The 27,838-nt window shown below is 55.7% G+C and overlaps 1 protein-coding gene across 23 annotated transcripts in view; it reads left to right on the forward strand.

The window, feature by feature from the left end:
• The window catches only part of macf1a (microtubule actin crosslinking factor 1a), a 99,533-nt gene that overhangs the window by 44,703 nt on the left and 26,992 nt on the right, over window positions 1–27,838 (forward strand). For all 23 annotated transcript variants that reach the window (XM_078791805.1, XM_058046383.2, XM_078791807.1 and 20 more), the window contains 35 exons: window positions 75–258; window positions 1,455–1,621; window positions 1,695–1,873; window positions 1,946–2,084; window positions 3,163–3,356; window positions 3,511–3,670; window positions 3,771–3,854; window positions 3,923–4,030; window positions 4,098–4,196; window positions 4,261–4,383; window positions 4,463–4,554; window positions 4,769–4,904; window positions 13,195–13,344; window positions 13,412–13,645; window positions 13,859–14,014; window positions 14,096–14,269; window positions 14,336–14,503; window positions 14,685–14,876; window positions 14,943–15,116; window positions 15,204–15,327; window positions 15,426–15,625; window positions 15,748–16,065; window positions 16,138–16,304; window positions 16,546–16,702; window positions 16,781–16,892; window positions 17,003–17,068; window positions 17,150–17,388; window positions 17,459–17,588; window positions 17,661–17,860; window positions 17,943–18,435; window positions 18,495–19,093; window positions 19,165–19,353; window positions 19,425–19,631; window positions 21,844–22,161; window positions 22,254–22,436. In XM_078791805.1, coding sequence (XP_078647931.1) covers window positions 75–258; window positions 1,455–1,621; window positions 1,695–1,873; window positions 1,946–2,084; window positions 3,163–3,356; window positions 3,511–3,670; window positions 3,771–3,854; window positions 3,923–4,030; window positions 4,098–4,196; window positions 4,261–4,383; window positions 4,463–4,554; window positions 4,769–4,904; window positions 13,195–13,344; window positions 13,412–13,645; window positions 13,859–14,014; window positions 14,096–14,269; window positions 14,336–14,503; window positions 14,685–14,876; window positions 14,943–15,116; window positions 15,204–15,327; window positions 15,426–15,625; window positions 15,748–16,065; window positions 16,138–16,304; window positions 16,546–16,702; window positions 16,781–16,892; window positions 17,003–17,068; window positions 17,150–17,388; window positions 17,459–17,588; window positions 17,661–17,860; window positions 17,943–18,435; window positions 18,495–19,093; window positions 19,165–19,353; window positions 19,425–19,631; window positions 21,844–22,161; window positions 22,254–22,436 — 6,615 coding nt within the window. The remainder of the gene's footprint in view (window positions 1–74; window positions 259–1,454; window positions 1,622–1,694; window positions 1,874–1,945; window positions 2,085–3,162; window positions 3,357–3,510; window positions 3,671–3,770; window positions 3,855–3,922; window positions 4,031–4,097; window positions 4,197–4,260; window positions 4,384–4,462; window positions 4,555–4,768; window positions 4,905–13,194; window positions 13,345–13,411; window positions 13,646–13,858; window positions 14,015–14,095; window positions 14,270–14,335; window positions 14,504–14,684; window positions 14,877–14,942; window positions 15,117–15,203; window positions 15,328–15,425; window positions 15,626–15,747; window positions 16,066–16,137; window positions 16,305–16,545; window positions 16,703–16,780; window positions 16,893–17,002; window positions 17,069–17,149; window positions 17,389–17,458; window positions 17,589–17,660; window positions 17,861–17,942; window positions 18,436–18,494; window positions 19,094–19,164; window positions 19,354–19,424; window positions 19,632–21,843; window positions 22,162–22,253; window positions 22,437–27,838) is intronic.

The following is a 27,838-nucleotide window of genomic DNA, read 5'->3' on the forward strand; positions in this document are numbered from 1 at the left end:
CTCCTGGCGTGGGAGAACCTCCGCCCCGTCTCCTCTGCTGCTCATCGCCTCCTCTTCCTCTCCACGCCCGCCAGGTCCGCCGCCAGTCCTCGTCGGAACGCCAGCAGGTCCTGGATCACCTGGAGTCCCAGCTAGCAGACTTCCTGTCCGACAGCAGAGAGAGCTCGTTGTTCACGCCGGCCGAGAGGCGGGACCTGGAGGCGGACGTCCGGCAGGCGCAGCGACACTCTCAGGACCTGCTGGACAACATGGAGACAGGCGGGTGCACGCCAAGGGGCGGTCCTAAAACCGTGGGAATGTTCATCCTGGCCATTTTCCTCTCAAGTCGCTACTGCTGTCCTATCTAGTCCTTTAGCAGGAAGGGATGAAGCCTGCTCAGATGACTACAGCTGTCCGTTTACAAAAGGACTAGCTGTCCTATCTAGTCCTTTAGCAGGAAGTGATGAAGCCTGCTCAGATGACTACAGCTGTCCGTTTACAAAAGGACTAGCTGTCCTATCTAGTCCTTTAGCAGGAAGTGATGAAGCCTGCTCAGATGACTACAGCTGTCCGTTTACAAAAGGACTAGCTGTCCTATCTAGTCCTTTAGCAGGAACTGATGAAGCCTGCTCAGATGACTACAGCTGTCCGTTTACAAAAGGACTAGCTGTCCTATCTAGTCCTTTAGCAGCAACTGATGAAGCCTGCTCAGATGACTACAGCTGTCCGTTTACAAAAGGACTAGCTGTCCTATCTAGTCCTTTAGCAGCAACTGATGAAGCCTGCTCAGATGACTACAGCTGTCCGTTTACAAAAGGACTAGCTGTCCTATCTAGTCCTTTAGCAGCAACTGATGAAGCCTGCTCAGATGACTACAGCTGTCCGTTTACAAAAGGACTAGCTGTCCTATCTAGTCCTTTAGCAGCAACTGATGAAGCCTGCTCAGATGACTACAGCTGTCCGTTTACAAAAGGACTAGCTGTCCTATCTAGTCCTTTAGCAGCAACTGATGAAGCCTGCTCAGATGACTACAGCTGTCCGTTTACAAAAGGACTAGCTGTCCTATCTAGTCCTTTAGCAGGAAGTGATGAAGCCTGCTCAGATGACTACAGCTGTCCGTTTACAAAAGGACTAGCTGTCCTATCTAGTCCTTTAGCAGGAACTGATGAAGCCTGCTCAGATGACTACAGCTGTCCGTTTACAAAAGGACTAGCTGTCCTATCTAGTCCTTTAGCAGGAAGTGATGAAGCCTGCTCAGATGACTACAGCTGTCCGTTTACAAAAGGACTAGCTGTCCTATCTAGTCCTTTAGCAGGAAGTGATGAAGCCTGCTCAGATGACTACAGCTGTCCGTTTACAAAAGGACTAGCTGTCCTATCTAGTCCTTTAGCAGGAAGTGATGAAGCCTGCTCAGATGACTACAGCTGTCCGTTTACAAAAGGACTAGCTGACGGTTGTGTCCTCTGTCCCTCTAGAAGAGAAAGACGAGTTGACGTCTCGCTCGTATCTGTCGGAGCTCCAGAACATCACCTTGCGTCTGAACGAGGCGGAGCAGAGATTATTGATGGGCATTCAGACTCCGCCCCCAAGTGGTGTTTCGGGGGACAGCGGTGACAGCGCGGTGAGGATTGCGGAGCACGAGGTGAGTTTTCTTTGCAAGAAGAAGACGATGAAGGTGAGCGAGAGCGGAGTCACCCAGCATCCGTAACGTCTAGGCGCTGCAGTCGGAGCTGGACGGCCTTCGTTCCAGTTTGGGCGGCGTGTCTCGCCGCTGCGTGGCTTTCTTCGAGGAGAAGCCGACGTCCTCCGGCGCCCCCCTCCTGCGCTCAGAGCTCAACCAGGCGGTGGAGAAGATGGACAAGCTGCACAGCCTGTCGTCCGTCTTCCTGGAGAAGTCAGTGTGGCGGCGCTAGAAGATCCATGGAGTCGTGGCTCCCATCGCTAACTCTGACTTTCACCTCGCCAGACTGAAAACGCTGGACGTCCTGAGTCGCTGCCTGGAGGACGCCGAGAGTCTGCTCAGGAAGTACGAGAGCCGACTGAGCGAGGAGGACGTCGTCCCTGCCGACACGGCGGCCATCCAAAACCTCAGGGGCGAACTAGAGGTAAGGCCGCACGCTGGATGAGTGTTTAGCACGCTGGCCTCGCAGTCACGAGACACAGGCTTTGGTTCCTGCCGTGGAAGGCAGTACAGGGTCTACACGTAGGCTACGGGGTCTATACGTAGGCTACGGGGTCTATACGTAGGCTACGGGGTCTATACGTCAGGGTCTATACGTAGGCTACGGGGTCTATACGTAGGCTACGGGGTCTATACGTAGGCTACGGGGTCTATACGTAGGCTACGGGGTCTATACGTAGGCTACGGGGTCTATACGTAGGCTACGGGGTCTATACGTAGGCTACGGGGTCTATACGTAGGCTACGGGGTCTATACGTAGGCTACGGGGTCTATACGTAGGCTACGGGGTCTATACGTAGGCTACGGGGTCTATACGTAGGCTACGGGGTCTATACGTAGGCTACGGGGTCTATACGTAGGCTACGGGGTCTATACGTAGGCTACGGGGTCTATACGTAGGCTACGGGGTCTATACGTAGGCTACGGGGTCTATACGTAGGCTACGGGGTCTATACGGAGGCTACGGGGTCTATACGGAGGCTACGGGGTCTATACGGAGGCTACGGGGTCTATACGGAGGCTACGGGGTCTATACTTAGGCTACGGGGTCTATACGTAGGCTACGGGGTCTATACGTAGGCTACGGGGTCTATACGTAGGCTACGGGGTCTATACGTAGGCTACGGGGTCTATACGGAGGCTACGGGGTCTATACGTAGGCTACGGGGTCTATACGGAGGCTACGGGGTCTATACGTAGGCTACGGGGTCTATACGTAGGCTACGGGGTCTATACGTAGGCTACGGGGTCTATACGGAGGCTACGGGGTCTATACGGAGGCTACGGGGTCTATACGGAGGCTACGGGGTCTATACGTAGGCTACGGGGTCTATACGTAGGCTACGGGGTCTATACGTAGGCTACGGGGTCTATACGTAGGCTACGGGGTCTATACCGTGGCAGATGCTCATGATGAGTTCCTCAGCTTCACGCTTGGAAAGGTCATAGGTCGTTGAAGTTCATGTCCATCATTCATGGCTGACTCTCCATCGTCCCGCCAGAAGCGGCAGTCGGAGCTCGGCGAGCACGAGGGCGTCTTCCGGTCCCTGGAGTCGGAGGTGCTGAGAGCCAAAGAGGCGGGGTCTGAGCTCAGCAGGCTCCACCCAGACCGCGGCCCGGAGCTGGAGCGCTACCAGGAGAGGGCCCATCAGATGCGTGAGAGGTGGAACGGAGTCAAGAAGCAGATGGAAAGCAGGTGAGAAACCCGAGTCGCTCCTCTCGTGTCCGTCATTTGCTGATTAGCATGTTAGCTTCCTTAGGCTCACTTCCTGGCTTTGCTCCTGAAATGGGAGGTTTTCGGAAGTAGATTGATGGTAAATGAATGTCATGTCTGACTCCTGCTGGACCAGGCGGTCAGAGCTGGACTCCCTGGGCTCCGCCCTGCGGCAGTACAGAGACGCTCACTCGGCTCTCATGGGCTGGGTCCAGGAGACCACGGAGCGCCAGGAGAACACGCAGCCGGGCCAGGCGGACAGCAGAGCGCTCTCGGAGCAGCTGGCCCAGCAGACGGTGAGTGCCCCCCCCACCCCCCCCACCACCACCCCCCCGCCCGTGGAGCGTATTGGCCCACATAGCTCACCTCGCCGTGCCGTTTTCAAATGGAGTCCAGGCCTTGGTGGCTGAGATCGAGGACAACCAGACCAAACTAGACGAGTGTCAGACCCGCTCCAAAGTCTACTGCACCTCGGTCAAGGTACGCACGCGCCCTCAAATGTGGCGGTACGCTCGCCGGGTCCTGAGCGTCCCGTCCCGTCTTTGCAGGACTACGAGCTCCAGCTGATGACCTTCAGAGCCTTCGTGGAGTCCACACACAAGGTGCCGGCGAAGAGGAGGAGGATGCACTCTTCCTCTGACGCCATCACTCAGGAGGTGAGTGTCCCCATGGGACCGTCCCACCCTTTGAGCAAAATAAGTGACGGTGCCGTGTCTGCTGCAGTTCATGGACCTACGCACCCGATACACGGCCTTGGTCACGCTGACCACGCAGCACGTCAAGTACATCAGCGACGCCCTCAGGAGGCTGGAAGAGGAAGAGGTGAGAGATGATTGGGTCGCCCTCCTGTCGGGACCAGACTTGCCACCACTTCCTGTCCCTGCAGAAAGAGGTGGAGGAGGAGAAGCAGGCCAGGGTGGGTCAGGTGGCAGACCTGCTGGGATGGGTCGAAGGTCTCCAGGGACGGACCTGCGGCCCCGACGCCGAGTCCTCACTCGCGGCGCAGCAGGTAAGCGTCGGTTGCTACGTTGTCACGTGCACGCAGCAGCCCCGCCCTGATGCACGTGCACGTGTGTTCTCCTCCCAAGGCCATCAGCCAGCAGCTGGCTGCCAAGAAGGACCACGTCGCTGAAGCCACCAGGAGCACGCAGGTCTTCCTGCTGTCCAAGCAGGCCAGCAAGTAAGCCTTACTGCCAGACATGACGCCGCCCCCGGGGGCTTTGTCCCCTTTTGGTGCTCCTTCCACGAATAACATCCAGCCACAGCAAAGTAAAGCCCAAAGACACAATGTGGCAGGAACATGTCAGGAAACTGTTGGAACGTTATTCATCCCGAGGGGCAGTTTTAGCATGGCAGGTCATAACTTCTGTCCCTGTGCCGCCCCGCCCGTCCAGGCTGTCCCCGGAGGAGCGCGCCCACGTGGAGGCCCAGCTGGAGCAGCTGACGTGCACCTACAAGCGCATGTGTGACTCGTCCACGCAGCAGCTGCAGCAGCTGGAGCAACAACTGGCCGAGGAGGAGGAGAGAAAGGTGAGGGCGACCTTCCAGCAACGAGGAGGTCGAGCGTCTTTGAGTATGAGCGTACTGTGGAGTACTATGACTTCTGTCTAGCTTATACTGCGTGTGTGTGTACTCCATAGTTAAAATGTCCCTCAATCACTCGGTTTAACAAATGAAGGCATCGCTGGTGTGGAGCACGTCATGTTCACAACGCCTGCACTCACGTCACTAACATCACCATCATCATCACCATCACCAACACCACCACCATCATCATCATCAGGCCTGCATCAGTACCACATGAATTCCAGCAGCGTCACCACGAGCCAGCCTTAAACCTTAAACATCTCCACCAGCTCCCACCATCAACACAGAGGACCTACTTCCTGGCGCTTGTACATCAGGCGTGCCCACCGCTTCATGTTCCAAGCACACATGGTCCGTCTCTCGGAGACATCCATCCAATGTCATAATTAGTATTTCACGAAGGTCACCCACTGGTGGATAGCGCACACAAATGCATCACAATTCACTTCCATTTCATATGCTAATAATTCCTCCAGTTAGCATCCCAGGCTGAGGCAGCGGGTCAGGAAGTAGCTACCTAGCGTGTGAATGCCCACTAAAGTACCCCTCCAACTCACGTACTTCCTGGTACTCCATCCTGGTACTCCATCCTGGTACTCCATCCTGGTACTCCATCCTGGCAGAGCAGGTCTGTTAGGTGCCAGAGGTACCATGCCCCCTACTGTACAGAGTTGGAACCACAAGCTAATACACACAGGCAGTCCCATTGTAATGTGTTTATTAGCCAGGGCCCACAGGAAGTACCAAATGAAACCCTCATGAGTACCTGGACCGGTCTGACTGATTCTTCTAGAAGGGAGCTGATGTTTCACCACTTAGCCACTTGGCTAACACAAATGTGTTGCTTTGCTCTGGGGTACATGCCACCGCACCATCAGCATGTTGTGTCCAGAGAGTGTGTGTGTGTGTGTGTGTGTGTGTGTTCTGCCATGCAAGCCTTTAACCGTGTGCTACTGTTAAACCAGCTTGACATTGACTAACTGCCGCCCAAGGAGCCGTCGGACGTCCTGGTCATCATCAGGTTCTGTCTGGAGGAGACCTTTAAAGGACACGTTGTCCATCGTCCACAGTCCTAATGTCAGACATCAACACACACGTCCTTCAAACACTTAGCATGAGTGCGCTAACGATGCACGGAATGGGAGGCAATAGTTTGATGACCGAGTCCTCTAAAAAAGGCTTCAAGGTTTTCCATCCATGCTGTGGGCGTGTAGTAACGGCTACGTTGATGATAAGATGCATGGATAGAACGTAGAACGTAGAACATAGAACGTAGAACGTAGAACATAGAAAGGAAGCTCCAATATGTCGCCTTCCCTTTGGGTGGCTGCTGTGTGCTACGTAACAACGTTGCTAAGAATAATAAGAATGTGCCTGAGATGACGTGATGGACATGGAGGAGGAATAGGTGCGTCCCATCTGGTGCATCGCTAGCTGCCTCTTTTCACTTCTTTTTATAGCTTTTGTTTCTTTCCGCCTTTTTCCTGATTACGGAGTCGCCACAGCGCATCTTTTGGTCCGCATCCTGATTTTGGTTTAGCAGCTTATATTTCAGATGACCAATGCCAGCGATGTTGCCAGTGGAGATTCAAACCCGGGGCGTTTGCACCCAAGTCCAGAATATGTTTAATGGCGGAGAAAAGAGAAGGACGTGTTGGTGTCCGACATGGGCATTGTGGACGATGGAGACAATAGAAGAGTGGGTGGGGGGGTGAGACACGGTGGCATGCCCAACGCTAACCAGCAGCTTGCAAGGTGTGGCGCCCGGCTGTGTGTGTTGAAGCGGACGCGCCCATGCGGTGAGTACCTGCCTTTTATTCCAGGATGTTGGCTAGCGATGTTCCCTTAGCTGCTCATTAGCTTGGCGTGGCGTCCATGTGACTTTATGGCCTGAGTTAGCTAGCGCTCCTTGTTGATGTGCTAACCAGAAGGAAGTGGACCCTGTAGTAGTTTGACGTCACCAACAATCTGATACCCATATCTGATATATAAACGTCTGATGGATATTTTGGGACGGAAACTGACACCCTTTTTTCTCTTCTTTTTGTCTAGACTGATATTTGTATCGCCGGGGTGATGGACCTGGGAACGGTGGAAACCTTCCCGGTTTTTCAAGCGGCCCGACGTGGTCTTATTGACCAGGACACCTGTCGTGTTCTGCTGGAGGCCCAGCTCACCAACACGGGGGGGCTCCTCTGTCCCGATGCCCCCGTCAGCCTTTCCCTGGATGCGAGTCTGACCGAAGGCCTGATCGAGCCCCAGGCCAGGCAGTCCCTCTCGGAGCTGGAGGGGGCTTTGCTCCTGATGGAGAAGAGCGAGGCGAAGGTGCGCACACTGGCCGCAGCCGTGGCGTCTGGGCTCGTCAGAGAGGAGGTGGGACTTCGGATCCTAGAACTGAGAGGGTCTGCGGGACTCTTAGAGCAAGAAGACTTGAAGCGCTTGCCTTCTGGAACCCTCGCCAAACTTCAGACGAGGCTTCAGCTCAAAGAGCTGGTTGATCCAAACACAGCTGAAAAACTAAGCCTTGGAGATCTCCTACAGCGCTGCGTCCGCCATGATGACTCGGGTCTTCTCCTCCTTCCTGTCAATCAGCAACCTGGTGGGACCGTCTGCCTGCGCTCCGGAAGGAAAGTGGGCATCTTCCGCGCCATCGAGGAAGGTCTGATCGACCGCCAGGTGGCTCAGCGACTCCTCGAAGCTCAGTTGTTTGCTGGCGGGATTGTCGATCCGCGATCTGGCCGCCGGCTAAGCGTCCATGAGGCGGTTGACCACGGGATCATGGACCAGGACCTGGCTTGTGCCTTGTTGGTGCGGCAGCTAAGGAATGGTGGCATTCTTGACCCTTCCAGTCTGGAGCGTCTGGATTTGGAGGAGAGTATGGACAGGGATCTTCTCTCCTCACGCTTGGCTCTGTCGCTCCTGGAATCTCTGCAGACGTTCGTGGGAATCCTTTGGCCCGAGTCTGGCCGGGTCCTGTCCCTGACGGAGGCTTTTCACCAAGGGTCCATTCCAGGGGAGCTGACACGACGCATCCTCAGGCAGCGGAAGGCCATCGGAGCGCTCTACAATTCCCAAACGCTCCAGATGCTGCCTTTAGGTACGGCTGCCGAGGAAGTCCTGGGAACCAGGGTCGTACGTTGTCTCAAAGACTTCCATTTGCCAGACCTTCTCCTCGGCATGCACCAGTCAGGCACCCCATCCCTGAGCCGCTTGAGTCGGGGCCTTGTGGGGGCGGATGGACCGGGTGGACTGGGTGGACTGGATGGACTGGATCCCCACCAGCAAGCCAAACAGAGGCTGCTCTTCCACCTCAGGACTCGCAGCTATGCGGACGCACGCTCGGGAAAACGCTTGGTGCTGATGGACCCGGAGTTGGTGGAGTTGGTTCACGCTTACCAGCCGAAGGAAGGAGACCAGGCCGAGCTGGACCACCTGAGCGTGACGGAAAAGGAGAAAAGTGGCAGGCCAGTCGACGCTGAAGAAGGAACGTCCAGTGGAGTCTCACCACACCGGGATTTGGAGCCCAGTGGAACCAACGGAACACAAGGGAGTTCCCACCAGAACGCTGACGAGAAGTGGATACCTAAACCCTCCTTAGAAAAAGATGGAGACACAGAAAGTCTGGAATCCAGGAAGAGTCCGGCTGAACCGGAGATGCTGAAACAGGAAGTTCCTGCCTCAAAGTTAGCTAAAGCTGCTGCTGAGGAAGAGGAGGATGACGGTGAGCTGTCAGGGCTCGTCTTGGATCTGGCCAAGGGAGGTCTGCTGACTGAAGACGCTGAAGACGGGGAACGGTTGCTCCCGGATGAAGCGGTTGCTCAGGGGGTCCTTCCTGGTCACACGGCGGTCAAATTGATGGCTCGGGCGGGATTGTTTGGGGGTTTCCTGGATGCCAGAAGCGGTGCCTCGCTGAGCCTGGATGATGGGATGCAGGAAGGCCTCCTAGATGAGGATCGGATGTGGACTGTCCTCAGGTCGGATAAAACCCTGGCAGGAATTGTGGATGTCGAGAGACGTCAGGTTTGCGGCGTGAGGGAGGCGGCCCGGGGGGGTTTGATGGAGCGGGCTTTCCAAGGAAAGGTCAGCCCCTCAAACTCAGAGGCTGCAGCTCCACACGCAACAACGGGGGCCGCCTCTGACCCCCAGTCCAGACGTAAGGTCACCTTGGCAGAGGCTGTTCCTTGGGGGCTTGAAGTCATGGCCTCAAGCGCTGGAGCTCCAGGGGTGATGGACCCTCAAAGCGCTCAGATTGTGCCGTACTCCGCCCTTGTTAGACAGGCCAAGATGGACATTGAGACTGGCAAACGCTTCCTGGAGGTGAAAGCCTTCAGAGGTATCGAGAATCCGGCAACAGGAAGCAGCCTGACTCTTCCTGAAGCTGTGGCGGCAGAGCAAGTGGACCCTGGTCCAGCTTTGAGACTGCTCCAAAGCCAGGCGGACAGCGGGGGTGTCATTGACATCAGCACCGGGGAAAGGCTCCCCCTTCCTGAAGCCCCCGGTGGTATTATAAAGGAAGAGGACCGTACGGAAAGGCCTGTGTCTGGGGTAGAGGTTCTACTGGGACCAGATCCATCCATTGACCTTTTGAGTACATTTGCTACAAATGTCGAGAAAAGAATCCAGCAGGCCATCCAGGAGGCCATCCAGGAGGCCACACCACAGACACGCACATCCACATCACACCAGGCTCCTCCATCAACATCTGCAAGGCCGACAGGAGACCAGAGCGGAGATGCTAGATGGGAGGAAAGCATACCTGAAGGTTTGGCTACAGAATCAACTCAAGCGCTTGCGAGCACCGCTGACCAACGTGAGGAAGAGGACAGAGACCTGAGACCTGGGACACCTGAGAAGGTTTGGTGTAGATCCAGTGATGAGAGCGGTACATTGGTCAGAAGCTTTGAGGAACCACTGACTGATTCCAGAAGAGCTGAGACCACAGCTGCCACTCAGGAACAGGAGCAGGGAAACCCGAGCGTCCAGGAACGTAGGATGGGGAATGTTGCACAGAGGAACGATGAAGGAACGTCGGTGGACGGCCAAACCAGGGCTGCTCAGCCCTTGGAGTCTTTGGCTAAAGAGACGGAGAGCAAAAGCAAGAAGAAGAGACGAGCTAAAAAGAAAGCCAGGCTCGGGGAAGAAGAAGTGGAGGTCTATCAAGCTGCTGCAGATAAGAAACCGGACAAAGACCAGTCCAAAACACGGAAGAGTCAGACTGGTGGACCTCCGCATGAAGCAAAGACTGAAGACGGCGAGCTAACAGAAGAACCTACTGAAGTGCCAAAGGTCGTGGTGAATGTGGACAGGAAGGAGCAGACGAGTGAAGATGATCAGTCAGTCATCTCTCAGGACGTTGCTAGAAGGACTGAGCAGGAGTTACCTCCAAGGTTCAGCCTGCCAGATGAACAGAAAGCCGCCCTGATGCTCAAAGCCGAGGAGAACATCCCCATCCAGGGGGTCGAAGCAGGAGCAGGAGTGAGTGACAAGAAGCTGCAGGTGCTGGTCAGGAAGAAGGAGATCTCAAACATCAGAGGTGCTGGTGATGCCCTCAGACCCCATGATGCTCCACAGAGTGAGGAGACTTTGAAAGAAGACAAAGACGTTGCAAATGTCGGGGACTGCAGAGAGAAGTTGGAAAAGGAGTCTCCTTCATGGGTTAAACCCGTGGAAGGTCAAAGAAGTAAGAAGATAAAAGCTTGGTCTGCTAGCGGCAACTTAATGGACCATCAAGGAGAAGCCAACACTGAGGGTCTGTTAGCAGCCACTGACCCCGAGGCCTTTGTTGGTGGAAAGGTAAGGATAGGATCTACAAGAACTTCCAGTCAGCCAGAGGAACCAAGCTCTTACCCTGAGGAACCGATGCAGGATCATCTTAAAGAAATCCATTCAGAACATGCTGGTGGTTCTCCTGAACTACAACCTGTGGTCATTCGGTCTCGGGCGTGCAGCACACAACCAGAACAACCAGCAGAACCAGAAGAAGATGAGTGCCACCCACCAGAAGATAGAGCCACCAAAGGTCTTGAATTGCCACCTCAAAGTGAAGATCAGCCACAACGTAGGTCTCCAGAAACTCAAGCGATCCTTTCAGAAGAGGCTCCTATTGACTCGGGATCACCTGGACTGTCGGCTCCACTTGGTGAAGCCAATGGAGATGCAAGGTCCTTTGACACGGAGGCGGTGGCGTCCTCTTCTGGCAGGGTATGGAACTGCAATGCATGCAACTTCTGCGTGTACTTTGGAAGATACACATCTTCATCACATGCACATGTTCTTCACTTGTCTCCAGTTCTCGCTGGTGCATCAAGAGGTCTTGGAGCACCACCACAGAGCGGTGCCGCTGGTCTCCACGGTCGGACACCAGGAGGTCAGAGGTCAGGAGGTCCTTCAACAGCAGCAACATCAGGTGCTTGGACGCAGCCTCGCCGCCTTGGAGGACATCGCCGGACAGACGCAGGTGATGGAGGAGAGTCCAGCATGGGTTGCCATCTTGCTGGGGGGGGGGCTCCAGGTTCTTAGATGGTAGAAGGAGATGAATTGGGAGCACTTCCACACAGACATGGGGTCATGGGGTCATGGGGTCATGGGGTCATGGGGTCGTGTATTCAGTTGTGACCCAGTGTCTTGCCTGCCAGGCTTTGGATGTGGACCTGCGTGACCTGCGTGACCTGCGTGACCTGTGTGACCTGCGTGACCTGTGTGACCTGGAGCCTGAGACCACAGCAGAAGTGGAAGCTGTTGAGAAACTCTTGAAGCCCCACCCCGAAGATGTCCCTGACCAGCTCCTACTGGCTCTGGAGAAGGACCAAGGAAGCCTGGACCCGAGGTACCAGGCTGCCAGGATGCCTCCACAGGACCCTCTGCAAAGAGATGCACACAAGGTAGGTCTTCTGAAGTCAGAGCAGATCAGGTTCCTATGGACGCGGTTGCGGTACGGTTCCTCAGCGTAGAACTGGGTTGCCCTCAGGCGGCAGTAACAGCAGAGCTGAGGTCACTCGGAGCTCGAGTTGCGGCTCTTCTGTCCTGGTTGAGGGAGACGGAAGCTGAGATGGCAGGAAGTGAGAAGGTGGAAGACCACCGTGGTGGACGTTCACATCAGTTGCGTCTTGGCAAGGCAAGTTTGACCATCCCGGTGCTGTTGGTTGCTTCACGTGTCCGCGTCTTAATCCTTCCTTGTCTTGTCTCCAAGGAGATGCGGTCCAGTATGACGGCTCGCACCAGCGAGGTCGGCAACCTGGTTCTGGACGTCCAGGTCTTCATTTCGGAGCGGGCCCGGGACCTGGCCCCCGAGCAGAGCAGGCAGCTCCTGGTGCAGCTCCACCGGATGCAGACGGCCTTCCACGGCTTGGCCGGAAAAGCCCGGGCGCGTGACGACGCCCTCTCGGCCCAGCTGGAGGGGGAGGGGGAGGGGCAGGAGGAGGGGCGACCCCGGCGGGAGAGAGACAAGGATGATGCCGACCATCTCAGACGGATGCGGCTTGAGGAGGAGGTTTGGAAAACCATGATGGCGTCGCTTTGGTTTGGAATACTCCTGCTTTTCTTACTAATACCAGCACACGCTTAGCACACGCTTAGCACACGGCGAGCACACGCCGAGCACATGCACGAGCACACGCCTAGCACACGCTTAGCACACGCCTAGCACATGCTTAGCACACGCCTAGCACACGCCTAGCACACGCCTAGCACACGCCGAGCACACCATGATACTACAGTATTCCCCTCACTACTAATCCCAGGGAGTGCTTAGGACCCCCCCATGGGCATCATCGGCCCCCTCTATGTTATCCCTTTGCTAACATTGTGAGTGTTGCCATGGCAGCTTCCGATCTGGAATATTTCATATTTTCATTCCTTCCTGGTTTTTAGTTTCCTGGTAAAGTTGAAAGTGAAAGTAAAGATGGCGTCCTGCAGGTGCTTCTTTGTGTACGTAACACGTGTGTTTATTAACATGTTGCCTTGCTGTTCCAGATTGCCACTGAGGGTGTGTCGCCACGGTAACAGCTTCCTCACCCACTTTTCTTCCTGCCACACCACCGTGTTCGTGGGGGGGGGGGCAAAGCAGCAATAAAGATCTTTGTCTTGTGTGGTTTCTATTGTGTGTGTGTGCGTGTGCGTGTGCGTGTGTGGACACAATGTGCCGGGTGCGTGGCCAGGCAAAGCGTTGTCTAGGAATCTCGGAATGTCCAGGATTTCATAATCCCAACGATAATGTTTGGCTCCATCTTCTCAGGTGGTGCAGCAGCAGAAAGCAGAATGTTCTCAGAAGCTCCACGGTCTCAGCGTGTGGTTGGCTGGAGCGGCCGACCTTCTGGCCAACCAGAGAGCAGGAGTGGAATCAGAGGACATGAACGTCCTGCAGGAGAAGCAGAAGAAGTTAAAGGTGGGACGTTTTTGCTAGGAGACCTTGTTTAGAACCTTTAGTCATGCGTGTGGTGTCTCTCCCCCAGGAAGTCCAGAGGGACCTCCAGACGAGAGCGGAGGAAATCACCGAGGCCATCCGCTCCGTGGAGGACTTCCTGGCCGAGCGAGGAGACGGCCTGAGTCCAGAGGAGAGAGAGAAGCTGCAGGTGGAGCTGGTGCATATGAAGGAGCAGTACGGCTCGCTGACCGACTCGGCCAACACCTCCGTGTCGCAGCTGGACACCGCCATCGATGCCGCTGTACGCCACATCACACAGAGGGTGAGAGGCATCTGCACACCTTCTAGTAGGTCTTCAGACAGCTGCCATTCTATCTGTCCTTTGTTTTATTCTGATCATGTTCATCAGAATCCGCAGTACTGCAATACCGCATGTACTTGGTATCAGATTGATACTAAATTGGCAGTATCGCCCACGAGACGAGACGAGGCATGAAGTTTTCTTGTGTTTGATGTTTTCCCGATTGTTCTTCAGGCCAAAGCTTTTGAGGAGCTGCAGGAGACACAAGCCCAGATGGACTCTCTGCTCGAGGACCTCCAGCGTTCTCCTAACCGAGCAGCTGAAGACGTCCCTGACCTGTCCACCTCACAGCCTGACTCCACCGTGGCATCTCACACAGAGGCGCTGCAGGTGCGAGGTCTTCTCCTTCAGCATCTGGATTGTCTCTCCACATCTTCATGACCTTCTGTTGTTTGACCTTGAACCACGCAGGCCGAGCTCCGGCATCTCCAGTCTCAGCAGGCCCAGCTCGTCTGCATCTCCCAGTCGGCTCGTTCCCTGCTGGACCAGCCAGATTCCACGCTTCCTCCAGAGGAGAAAGGACGTCTGAGGGCCGCCCTGGACCACCTGCAGGCTCGGCACCAGGACAGGCTGCAGAGCTGCCAGGTACTCCCTCTAGAACATGGCTTCCTTGAGATGGGGCCTTCATCTTCACCGAATGGCCGCTTGTAGGAGCGGCTCAGGAAGTCTGAGGTGCTGAAGGACGAGCTGGCTAAGTTCCTGCAGGAGCATGGAGGCCTGGTCTCCTGGCTGGAACAGAGCGAGCAGGAACTCCGCTGCTTGGGGGAAGGAGAGACGGATGCGCAGGAACTGAAGAACAGGCTGGAGGAGCACAGAAAGGTGGACCTTTGCTTTGCTCTCACAAAGTCTGAAGATGAGAATGACTATCGAAGGAGAACCAAGCCGTGCTACTAGTAGAATAAGCACGTAGCAGAATAAGCGGCTAAGATGGCGGACAATATGCTAGAAGGTAAGACGTAGCGACGAGCGTGACCTACAACGTGCGTGATTGTGTTGGCAGCTGGTGGAGGACGTCATTTGCCACAAGGCGGACCTGCGCTTCGTCTCCATCTCGGGTCAGAAGGTCGTGGACTCCGTCCAGGGAGCCGTGGAGCAGGCGGGCGGCTCGGACCCTGCGATGGAGACCACCAAGCGGCTGGTGGCGGACAAGCTGCAGGACGCCAACCACAGATACGCCTCGCTGCACGCCAAGGTGAGCGGCGCCTGCGTCGGGTGACGCGTTCATGCACGACTCGGGATTCTTCTCATGTCTTTGTAGGCGTCGGAGTTGGGGGGCCGCCTGTCTGCTCTTCTGGAGAGGTACCAGCAGTACCAGGACGAGGTGATCTCTCTTCATTCCTGGCTCAGCACCCAGGAACAGAACCAAAGCGTAGCCAGGCCCGGTGGAGACACGGACCCCCAAAACCTGCACAACACCCTCAGACAAGTCCAGGTGACACATGCGGCGCATGCGGCGCATGCGTGCCTGCGGGCCCGCTGGCTGTGGGCGATGTTCTTCTAGCGTGTTCTCTGTGCTCAGCTGCTGCAGGATGAGCTGGCCGAGCGTTCCGTGCAGTTGGAAAAAGTGAAAAGAGCGGGAAGGCTTCTGGTCAGCACGGACGAGTCTCCCTGGCTGAAGGCCGTGGACATCCTGTGTGCCGCAGGTACACCGCGTCACACCGCGTCACACCGCGTCACACCGCGTCACACCGCGTCACGGCAACCTGGGCCCCTGTCACGTATTTGGACCGCTCCTTTTCAGACGGCTTGGAGAAGAGGTTCTGTTCGCTCTCCGCGTCCGTGTCCGAGCGGGCCGAGCAGCTGCAGACGGCGGTGGCTCAGTCGGTCAGCGTGCAGGAGGGCTTGGGGGCTCTGCTCGGCTGGCTGGACACGCTGGCCCTCAACCCGGGCCCGGTCCAGCCCACAGCGCAGGCGCTTCAAGACGCCCTGACCCAAAACCAGGTGGGAGAAGCTGAGCTGTTTAGTGGACTGACCTGCAGCTTTCCAACATCAGTGGAAGCAACAGCGCCATCTGCTGGATGTTGTGTGAATGGCACCAATTGTAAGCCTTTTTTCCCAACCAGAAACTTCGTCAGGAGTTGCTGTCCCGGCAGGGCAGCGTGGAGGCCACGCGGGAGTCCGTCTCCAAGCTGCTTCAGAGCCCCGACGCCTCCACGGCCTCGGGCCTGCAGGTATCCCTGGACGAGCTGACCCGGAGGTTTTCCGCCGCCCAGGCCGACCAAGCCGAGCGAGAGGCGGCCCTCAAGACTCTGCTGCCCAGGCTGGAGAGCTACGAGCGGCTGGGGGCCGACCTGGGGGTCTTCACCCACAGCCGGATGAAGGCTCTGAGCCCGGCGGGTCAGCCCGACCGCAGCGTGGAGGACTACAGGCAGACCGTGGAGGTCTGCTGAAATCTCTGGACGTGACTTGGAAGCTCCAGAAGGTTTTGGACTGATGATGGGGTCTTTCCGCAGGAGGTGAGGTCGGAGCTGCAACAGGAGGCGGCTCAGCTCAAGTCCTTCTGCAGCCTTGGTGAAGAACTCTGCACGTCCCGGGTTTTGGGTCCCACGCAAAGCTTACTGGACCACATGAGAGATGTCAGCGGGGACTTTAAGCAGCTGGAGGACAACATCAACCAAAGGTGACCATGAAGGGGACAAAAAAAGAGCAGAGTCATCCTTAGCGACCGGCTGGAAAAAAGCATTTCCCAAGTCTGCCATCCCCCCAGGATGCCGCCAGCCATGGCGGCACAGCACGGCGGCCATGAGCGGCCATCTTGTGCATTTCACCATCTCTCAGATAGTTTCAGGGCGTCAAGTTAAAGAGATGATGAAGACTGAAAAGGCGCTTTCTTCACCGTCTCGCAATCTCACCTTTTTCAGACTGGCGGCCATCGTGGCGTGCGAGCAGCAGCTGCTCCAGTTCCGCAGCCTCTCCGGCTCCCTCCTCAGGTGGCTCCAGGCGGCGCAGGAGCAGCTGCCCGCCAAGGAGCTCAGCGTGGACACGGAGGCGCTGCAGAGGAGAGTACAGCAGCTTCAGGTGGGTCACCGTGCAGCCACGGCGCACCAAGAGGTGGTTCTTCTGCTGTTCTTCACGCGCCGCTGTGGTCCCCCCCAGGACCTGTTGAAGGAGTGGGAGACCCAGGGGGCCAGGGTCCAGCAGCTGAACAAGAGCGGCTCAGAGCTGGAGGCCCAAGTCATCGACATCACGGCCCCGCAGACCAAAACCAGTAAGACCGAGCACAGCTGGAGAATATATCTCTTTACGCTGGCTCAACTTCCTGCCAGAATATTAGGTCAGCGTGAGTGACGTGTGTGTGTGTGTGTGTGGGGGTCATAGGCGCCGCCCCCCAAGTCAACGGCTCTGTAGGTCCCAGCAGCGTCAACGGCATCCACACTTGCAAAGGTGAGCCTTGCCTACCTGAGTCATCTGGTCGTGGGCTTCCATCTTCTCGTAAAATGATCATTCCCCCGTTTGCTCCATCAGACCTGACGGAGATCCAGGTGGCCGTGTCGGACGTCAATGCTCGACAGGAGGCCCTCGGCACGGACCTGAAGGAGCGTCTGGGCCGCCAGCAGGCCTCGCTGGAGCTGAGGCAGATGGCCAGGCGGGGCGCCGAGGACCTCAAGGACTGGCTGAAGGACAAAGAGGTCAACCTGGGACAGGGAGGGGCCGCCTCCCCATCCAAAGCGGAGGTGGTGCGCGCCCAGGCTCAGGAGAACAAGGTGAGCCTCGCACTGAGCTCTTTTGGCAGCGTAGCCCCGTAAAGTCACTGGCTGCATCTGCTGACCCCAGGCCTTGCTCTCGGAGCTGGCGGAGCACTCGGCCAAGGTGGAGGAGCTGAGAGGAACGCTGAGGAAGCTCATGGCCGACAACCCAGACTCTCCCGAGGCGGACGTCTGGAGGCAGCAGCTGCAGGAGATCGGTATGTGCCGCACGTGCCACAAATCCACATCACGTGCCGCGTCATCAACTCTCCCTTGGCGGACGTCCTCAGACTCTCGCTGGCTCTCGGCCAATCAGACGGCGGTCCGGCGGCAGGCGGAGCTGGAGGCGTGCGCCGACCGGCTGGGCAGCTTTGCGGCGGCGGCCTCCCAGCTGGGTCCGTGGCTGAGGGAGAAGGAGCTGATGATGAGCGTGCTTGGACCGCTCAGCATCGACCCCAACATGCTGACCACGCAGGAGCAGCAAGTCCAGGTGGGCACGCCCCGATGGCGCCCAGGTGGGCACGCCCCGATGGCGCCCAGGTGGCAGCACCAGTAACGCCCTCTTCTTCCAGTTCATGCTGCGGGAGTTCGACAGCCGCCGGCCGCAGTTCGAGCAGCTGACCCGGTCGGCCGAGGGCATCCTTTCCCAGACCCGGGACACCGAGGAGCTGGAGGAGGTCCGGGCCGAGCAGGACTCCATCTCCCAGCAGTGGCAGAACCTGACGGACAGGCTCACCCGGCGGTCGGAGCGCATCGGCCGGGCTCAGGGAACCAGCCAGCGCTACCAGGCTCTGCTGCGGGAGCTCTCCTCCAGCGTGGCGGCTCTCGCCGAGCGTCTGGACGCTCAGGACTCGCTGAGCACGCGGCCAGAGGAGCTGAAAGCCCGCCTGCAGGAGACGGGCGAGATCCGCTCGGAGCTGGAGAGGCGGAGGGCCGAGTTGGGTGAGGCGGAGCGGCTCTGTCGGGAGCTGAGCGACATCGTGGCAGAACCGTACCTGAAGGACGAGCTGAAGAAGCGTCTGGAGAGCGTCAGCGGGCCCTTGAAGAACCTGGAGGATCGTGCAGGTACATGGGCTCGGGTACGAAGAACCGTGACACGAGACTTGACCTGCTTTTCTCCACAGCTGAAGGTCTCGCCCAGCTGCAGGCCGCTCTGTCCTCCACCCAGCAGTTCCAGCAGATGTTTGAGGATTTGCGCTCGTGGCTCGACCGGCAGGCGGAACTCAGAGACTCGTCGCTCGACTCGCTGCCCTGCCGGCCCGACGCCATTCGCTCGCTGCTGGCCGACACGGACCATCTCCAGCGCTCCGTCGCCGGCCAGCGAGGATCCTACGAGCTCATCCAGGCCGAGGGCGCCGTGCTGCTCGCCGCTCTGCCGGCCGGCAGGGACGAGCGGGCCGCCTTGCAGTCCCGCCTGGCCCTCCTGCGGCAGGACTGGGAGGAGGTGAACGGGAGGCTCTCGGAGCGTGAAAGCAGGCTGAGGAGCACCCTGACCAAGGCCGAAAGATACCAGCAGCACAAGGCGGAGCTCACGCCCTGGTTGGCCCAATGTGAGGGGAAGCATGAAGACATCCAGCCCTCGCTCCACTCGTCTGGTCTGGACGAAGCCCTGCAGAAGGCCAGAGCGCTCTCCCTGGACTTGGACCGCCGGACGCCGCTGCTCGAGGCCTTCAACGCAGCTGCTGATCAACTGCTGGAGGAGTGCTGCATCGGCGATGAGGAGGTAGCAAGCATGGCGAAGGTCCATCTTCACCACGGCTGGTGACAAACGCTCTGACGCAAACGTGTCTCCAGGTGCGAGACGAGAAGGCGCAGTTGAACCGGCGCTTAGACGGCTTGGGCGAGAGGCTCCACGGCCGCACCGCGCAGCTTGAAGAGCTGGCAGGCCGCCTGAAGGAGTTTGAGGAGGGCCAGCAGGCTGTGGAGAGGCGGCTGGAGGCCGCAAAGCACCAGATCGAAGTCCAGGAGGCTTTAGGACCTCAGGTACCGACAGCAGAGCCACGATGCCGCCGGGTCTGCCATCGCCCCGCTTACCTTGTCCACCTTTCATTCAGGCCTGTAGCGCTAAGAGCCTGGAGAGGCTGAGGAGCCAGCAGGAGAGCCTCAGGTGTCTGCAGCCTCAGGTGGCCTACCTGCAAGACCTGGCCCGGGGGCTGCTGCAGGACGCTCCCGAGACGCAAGGGAGCGACACCAAGGGGGCACACAGCCTCCAGGAACAAGCCAGGAACACACAGGCCGAGTACGAAGACGTTACCAGCAAGGTGAGCCTTCATATTTTCATATTTCATAGGTGGAGGTGAGCACATCTTATCGTTTATATAAACGTAGCACATCTTATCGTTCATATAAACGTAGCACATCTTATCGTTCATATAAACGTAGCACATCTTATCGTTCATATAAACGTAGCACATCTTATCGTTCATATAAACGTAGCACATCTTATCGTTCATATAAACGTAGCACATCTTATCGTTCATATAAACGTAGCACATCTTATCGTTCATATAAACGTAGCACATCTTATCGTTCATATAAACGTAGCACATCTTATCGTTCATATAAACGTAGCACATCTTATCGTTCATATAAACGTAGCACATCTTATCGTTCATATAAACGTAGCACATCTTATCGTTCATATAAACGTAGCACATCTTATCGTTTATATAAACGTAGCACATCTTATCGTTCATATAAACGTAGCACATCTTATCGTTCATATAAACGTAGCACATCTTATCGTTCATATAAACGTAGCACATCTTATCGTTCATATAAACGTAGCACATCTTATCGTTCATATAAACGTAGCACATCTTATCGTTCATATAAACGTAGCACATCTTATCGTTCATATAAACGTAGCACATCTTATCGTTCATATAAACGTAGCACATCTTATCGTTCATATAAACGTAGCACATCTTATCGTTCATATAAACGTAGCACATCTTATCGTTCATATAAACGTAGCACATCTTATCGTTCATATAAACGTAGCACATCTTATCGTTTATATAAACGTAGCACATCTTATCGTTCATATAAACGTAGCACATCTTATCGTTTATATAAACGTAGCACATCTTATCGTTCATATAAACGTAGCACATCTTATCGTTCATATAAACGTAGCACATCTTATCGTTCATATAAACGTAGCACATCTTATCGTTCATATAAACGTAGCACATCTTATCGTTCATATAAACGTAGCACATCTTATCGTTCATATAAACGTAGCACATCTTATCGTTCATATAAACGTAGCACATCTTATCGTTCATATAAACGTAGCACATCTTATCGTTCATATAAACGTAGCACATCTTATCGTTCATATAAACGTAGCACATCTTATCGTTCATATAAACGTAGCACATCTTATCGTTCATATAAACGTAGCACATCTTATCGTTTATATAAACGTAGCACATCTTATCGTTCATATAAACGTAGCACATCTTATCGTTCATATAAACGTAGCACATCTTATCGTTCATATAAACGTAGCACATCTTATCGTTCATATAAACGTAGCACATCTTATCGTTCATATAAACGTAGCACATCTTATCGTTCATATAAACGTAGCACATCTTATCGTTCATATAAACGTAGCACATCTTATCGTTCATATAAACGTAGCACATCTTATCGTTCATATAAACGTAGCACATCTTATCGTTCATATAAACGTAGCACATCTTATCGTTCATATAAACGTAGCACATCTTATCGTTCATATAAACGTAGCACATCTTATCGTTCATATAAACGTAGCACATCTTATCGTTCATATAAACGTAGCACATCTTATCGTTCATATAAACGTAGCACATCTTATCGTTCATATAAACGTAGCACATCTTATCGTTCATATAAACGTAGCACATCTTATCGTTCATATAAACGTAGCACATCTTATCGTTCATATAAACGTAGCACATCTTATCGTTCATATAAACGTAGCACATCTTATCGTTCATATAAACGTAGCACATCTTATCGTTCATATAAACGTAGCACATCTTATCGTTCATATAAACGTAGCACATCTTATCGTTCATATAAACGTAGCACATCTTATCGTTCATATAAACGTAGCACATCTTATCGTTCATATAAACGTAGCACATCTTATCGTTCATATAAACGTAGCACATCTTATCGTTCATATAAACGTAGCACATCTTATCGTTCATATAAACGTAGCAATGCCTGACAGGATCCACAACCACTGTCTTCCTGTGACCATATATGGTCATGGTGGGCTGCTCTATTATTTGTTTTTGGCCCCCCACTTCACGAGGTGCCGTAGGAGGCGTGTCCTCGGGTGCGCTGTCGCGTCATGGGGGCGTGTATGTCCAGTTGGAAGAACGCCACGGGATGCTTCCTATTGAGGCTGGGAGGAGCGCTAAGAAGTGTGGAAGTGGTATTTGCGTCTGATCTTCCTTTTTCCGGTCTCAGATCGAGCAGTGCTGCTCCAACCTGGAGTCCCGCCTCCACGGCATCGGCGAGGTCCAGTCGCACGTGCGGGACGTCTTCTCACGCCTGGCCGACCTGGATGACGAGCTGGACTCGCTCGGCCCCGTCGGGCGCGATGCCGACTCGCTGGCCTCCCAGGCGGACACGCTCGGGGGCTTCCTGTCGCGTCTGGCCGCCCTACGCGCGGAGCTGGAAGCGCACGCGTCCGACTGCACCGCCATGCTTCGCCGAGAGGGCTCCTCCCCCGACCTGCTGGCTCTCCGACGGGAGACGGAGGCGCTGAGTCGGCAGGCTGGCAAGGTGGGAGGAGGAGGAGGAGGAGGAGGATATGATGACACGTACACCTGAAACGAAAGGAGCCCCCAAGGCTAATGGCGGTTGTTCTCTGCCAGCTGAGCGAGCGCGGCCAGGCCAGGCTGGTGCAGATCGAGGATGCGGCGGAGAGGGTGGGGGTCTTCTACCGCCTGGTGGGGGAGCTGCAAGGCCTGCTGGGAGCGGCCCAAGAGGCTCTGGACGCGCAGGGCGCCGTGGGCTCGGAGGTGGACATCATCAAGCGGCAGCTGCAAGAGTTCAAGGTGAGTGACCTCCCGGCTCCTTCTTTCCTTCTTTCCTTCTTTCCTTCTTTCCTTCTTTCCTTCTTTCCTTCTTTCCTTCTTTCCTTCTTTCCTTCTTTCCTTCTTTCCTTCTTTCCTTCCCACCACGAACAACACACACACACACACACCACTGTGCTTTGCCAATCTGCATTTTACCCTTTTTCTCCTTCCCTGAACATATCATGGAATGTGTGGTTGCTGCTACAGTTTCATTGTAGCCCCCCCCCCCCCCAGCTCATTAGAAAGCTAAATACTGTCTGGCTCTTCCCCTCCCCAGTCCACAGCCATGAGGTCATCTTGATGCCTCAAAGACTACGGTGGGTGGAGGATGTAGCGAAGGGGGAGGGGGTGGGGGGTGATGTGGGGTGGGGGGGGTGATGTTCTCCCAACAAAAAGTTTCCCAGCAGACTTTGATTCCTGTTGCATCCGAGGATGCTTCTGATTCCTGCCTGGCTTTTTTGGGCCGGGGGTGGAATCTCAGCTGTCTGCACACACACACTCACACACACACACACACACACACACACACACGCTAGGGTGCGGCACCAACACCCCCCCCCCTTGCATGCCGCTGCCCCACGTTTGCCTTCACACACATCTGACACACTGACCAGGTGTGCTGGAACATACGTGTGCGTGTCATGCTGTTCGCCTCCTTCCTCCTCCATCTTGTTGGCCGTGACCATCTTTTAGTCAGTGACTCATTTCTCTATCATCACCGCCTCTCTACTACACACACACACACACACACACACACACACACACACACCATCAGAATGTAAAGGAGCTTGTGGGTGTAAACGCTGAGGCCAAGTGGGTCAGGCCGGTTCCCCCTAAGCTGGGAATTCACCTCCATTAGTCTTCCTCCATGGACAAAAGTATACGGACGCAGACCTTCATCAATGATGTCATCGGTTAGAACGAAATATGTCAGCCGTGTGTGTGTGTGTGTGTGTGCGTGTGCGCTCCACTTTCAGGTCCCGTGTTGCTTCAGCTGTTGTGAATTAGAAAGGCACGCCGTGGCTTGGCCCCGCCCCCTCACTTTCCACTCTCTTCATTCTGTGGGTGAAATGTAATGTCTTACAGTATTTGTTTCTCTACCAACTCAAATATTAGGAAATGGTGCGGAGGATGGTGTGTGTGTGTGTACATGTGTGTGTGTGTGTGTGTGTGCGCAATGCAGGAACAAACCTCTTTTGTTTCCAAGAGGACGTTTGCCTGAGACACCGCAGTGACAGCTGCAGCACAACTGACTGTGTGTGCATGTGCACGTGCACGTGCGCGTGGGGTGGGGGGTGGGGGGGTCGAGTCGCAGGAAAGAAAGAGTGAAGTATTTAGCATGTTTGACATGCAGGCCATGCCGTGAGAGGAGTTGGTGTTGAGCGGCCATGTTGTGTCCCGGGTCTTTCCTACATTGTCAGGTCCTCTTTGGGCAGGGGGGGCCTGTTGTGGCCACACGTGCAGCCCACATATGTCACTCATGTGGCCAAGGCATGGTCCTGTTGCAGCGCATGCGGCCATGTGCTGCTTGAGGTCACGCCTGCATGTATGTTACATATGTGTGTCCATGCATGGCCCCCATATGCATGTTGGTGACCATTGGTCTTCATACCCTGAAAAGAAAGATTTGGAAGAAGTGAGGTACCAAAGCTGACTACCGGTGCTGGCAGAGGGTCATACTGCGTTTTAAGATGTGTAGTGAAGCCTGGGGAAGGTTTTCCTCTGTGACTTGATGAAGCGAAGCAAACGAGATGATATGATAGGTTAGTCTCAGGTTTGATGCTGTGGGGACCCACTACCGTTCCCAAAGAAGTGTCCTTTTATCAAGCTGAGGTGACGCTGGAGGAGGAGGAGGAGGAGGAGGAGGAGGAGGAGGAGGAGGAGGAGGAGGAGGAAGGCCACATCTGGCGGCATGGGAAGCCTGAGACTCCAGATAGCGGCCATGAGGGTAGCACGCTAGCGTGTGACTGAGCGAGGAGCCGCTCGCTTGCGTGGAATTCTAAACGGGCCAGACGGACACCCACCCTCCTCCCCGCCCCCGCCCCCACCCCTCCCGGCCCCTCGGCCTGTCGCTGGTCTCCCCCAGCCAGGATTGAGTTTCAAGCCTGTCTTTGTTCCTTTTACACCGACTGGTCTTAATGGGGTCCGCTCTTCTTCTCTGCTCTTCTTCTCCTTACGTGGCTGATGAACCTCCTCACAGTTGCATCATCATCCTCACATGGTCCCGTTAGCCCCCCCCCCCATTCCCTTCTTCTTCCATTCTTTGTGTCCTCTCACTCTGGCTGGATGTGAATGAAGAGCTTCTTAGTTTGGCATGCGTGGGATTTCCTACGCGCATAACTTTCTCTCAAGCTCCGCCTCCCACCCCCCCATCTTTCGCCAGGCAGGAAACCAGCATGATTGGAGCACTTCCTGTCTTTGAATACCCGTGCAGGAAACAGAACAAACGGAGCTGAATTCAAACACAAACAGCAAGAGCGAGTGAGCGAGGGAGGGAGGGAGAGGGGGAGGGAGAGAGGGAGGGAGAGAGGGAGAGAGGGGGTTGGAGTTAGAGAGGAGGATTTTTTTAGCAGCTGCAAGCATTTGAGGCGTGTGGCGGCCGAGAGCAGACGGCAGCGCTGGAAAGAAAAGAAACGGGGAACTGGGATTGCGTGGCACTTTGGACCAAGACAGGGCGGGGGGGTGGAGGACACCCCCTGCAAGCCAAAGCTGAGACCTGAGCTTGGAGGGCCGTCTGGGTCTGTGCCCCCCGGATATACCGTCCCATGACACGCTTGCCTGCCGGGATCGGGAATCAACACCCTCCCCTCCTCCGACCTTTTTTTTTTTTTTTTGATCCACCCCCTGAAGAACCTGCCTGCTTTGGATCTGCTGGACCACCTCTCCCCTGGAGCCGTGGATGATCCCAGGACGAGGGAGAGGAACCAGGATGAAAGAGCAGCATTGAAACATTGACTGGGGTTTCTTTCCAAGACAGACGCGGGATTCCTCTTTGTTCCGCGTTTTGCCAAATATTGGAGCGCTTTTGTTCCTGCACTTCTTGCAGCCATGACACAAATCCCTGGTTCTTTCTTTGTGGGGGCACAAGGACTCGGTGGCGGGGTTCCTGCCCTCTCATTTTGCACTTTCCACGCGCTCCTTTTCCTGGAGATAAGCGTGTGGCTGTTGTCACCTTAAAAGGAGACTTGCACTTCCTTGGCTGCAACTTGTCCGAGCCCTCGCTCCACTTGGCCACCGTCATGAGAGGACGGCAGGCGAGTGGGGTCAGATCTCAGGGAGAAGACACCTCAAGTGGTGGAAAGACTTTCTGAGCGCGGATGAAGGCGACACAAAGGGACGTTATCTGCTCCGAGCTGGCCTCACGTTGGACTTTGCACCTCTCAGGACCCCCCCCCCCCCATCAATCCCCCCCACCCTTGTCCCGTTCACAGCAGGCTTTTAAACAAACAGAGCTTGTGAGTGACATGGTGGCCAGAGGGGGGGCCACCCGCGTCTCTGCCTCCCTGATGCCTTACGCCATGGGCCAACGAGCAAGGCAGTGCACAGCTGTTGAGGTGACATAGGGGACGGGACGTTCAGCAAGCCAAAGGACTTTTCGGACCCCGAGACGAATGTGTTGTGACGATCTTTGTGTGTTGATTTCCACTTGGCAGCAAACCCACAGGTAGCTTCCCTTCCTGCCACCGCCCACATGGGGAAGCCCCTGAGTCGCCCCGACTGTCTCCGACAGAGCCCCCGCTGCCTGGGGAAAGGCGACAAGGATGAGGCGTACATCGAGGACTGCTACGTCCCGCAGCGATCCATCTACGACACCATGCGCATCAACGAGCAGATCGACCAAGGGACCAAACTCTGCCAACCGTCACGAAGCACGCTGGGCTCTGGCGGCGAGGCGAGAGGCGAGGGAAGTACGCTGTCCAGCAACGGCACCCTCGGCGCCGACAGAGGAGGCGTTTTTGTCTGCAGAGCTGTTGAAAACGTGGGCGGAGCCAGGAAGCTTGACGAAAGGGTGATCTTTGATGCCTTAAAGTTGACCGGCGATGCTCAGATTATCGGCGGGCCCGGTCTGCCCAACACGGCGTCCGCCTCTGCCTCAGGGGGGGGGGCCCTTGCGGCCAAGAGGCGGCATCAGGCCGGGGAGAAGAAGGACAATCCCAACCGCCGCTCGTGGAAGGCCTTCATGCCCCCAACTTTTCCAGAGTTGGCCGAGAGACTTGACTTGTCATCCGTTGAAGGTTCAGAAAAACGCTCATCAGGGGGGGCGGGGCTCCCTCTCTCTCCTCTTGCCGTTCAACCCGCTCACCCCTCCACTCCTTCCTTACCTCCTTACACGCCCTCGCCTTCCTCCTCCGCTCCCCACACTCCTTCAGTTTTATTCCCGCCCGGAGCTTGTCCCGTTCCTCCTCTGCTGCAGCATCCTTCAAAACAAAAGCAGCTTCACATTTTATTGCAAAAACAAGCGAAACGCTCTGAGCCGGTGCCCCCACCCCCCCAAGAAGCCTTGGGCCAGGCTCGGGTGTCCCCTCAGCGTAGCCCTGGAAGGCGTGTCGGACACAGACGGACTACAAGCTCCTCGAAAATGGGAATTAAGCAAATTCCTGAGGAAACCGTGGAATTGATCAAATCCTCAGATTCCGAAAGGGATTCCCCTCTTTTGGACCAAGAGGACAATACGCCGCTCATCCAGCCTAAACCGGTCTTCTGCCCCCCCACCAAGGCTCGCACGTGGCCTCGCCGCATAACAGGAAAGACGACCCAAGTGGGCTTCCCTGTACTTCCTCCTTTGCCCCCCCTTTTGGCCGAGGAGAGCAGCCAGGATGAGGAGGCGTTTTATCTGCTGGACCCGCCATCTCCGTTCCTGAAGGAAGACGAGTCGCTGGCGTGTGGAGGTCTGCCACCGTCCCCTTGTGTCAGTCCTGTGGGCAGCACCGAGGGTCTTCTCTGCTGGGGGGGCCATCTCAGAGAGCGCACGCCTTCTGAGCTCAAATTTGAGGAGGACGAGCGTCGAATTCTGGAGGAGCTGGAGGAGGAGGATGATGGGGGGGCGGTGTGGACGCTAGAAAGGGCGAAAGCGGAGGAGGAGAGGGCTGAAAGGGAGGAGCGGGAGTGGGAGGCGGTCCTTAAATTGGATAACAGGGAGATCGTGGACCAGTCTTGGGATAGGGAAACTTTGGAATCGGAGAGATGGGATGTAAGCGGCTCTTCTGGGCATTGGCCTGTATTGACCCCCCCGGTGGGGTTTGGGGGCCCCGGGGTCCCCAGCACCTCACCCTCCCCCAGCTCAGAGGCTGAATCGGATGAACTTTTCCTGGAGTTGGAGAGACGGTGTGAAGAGGAGGGTCAGGAGGGCGTGGAAATGAGTGTAGATGATCCATATTCAC

Source organism: Doryrhamphus excisus, linkage group LG7 (assembly GCF_037039965.1).
Source record: "Doryrhamphus excisus strain RoL-2023G ecotype Guam linkage group LG7, RoL_Dexc_Guam_v1.1, whole genome shotgun sequence".
Lineage (NCBI taxonomy): Eukaryota > Metazoa > Chordata > Actinopteri > Syngnathiformes > Syngnathidae > Doryrhamphus > Doryrhamphus excisus.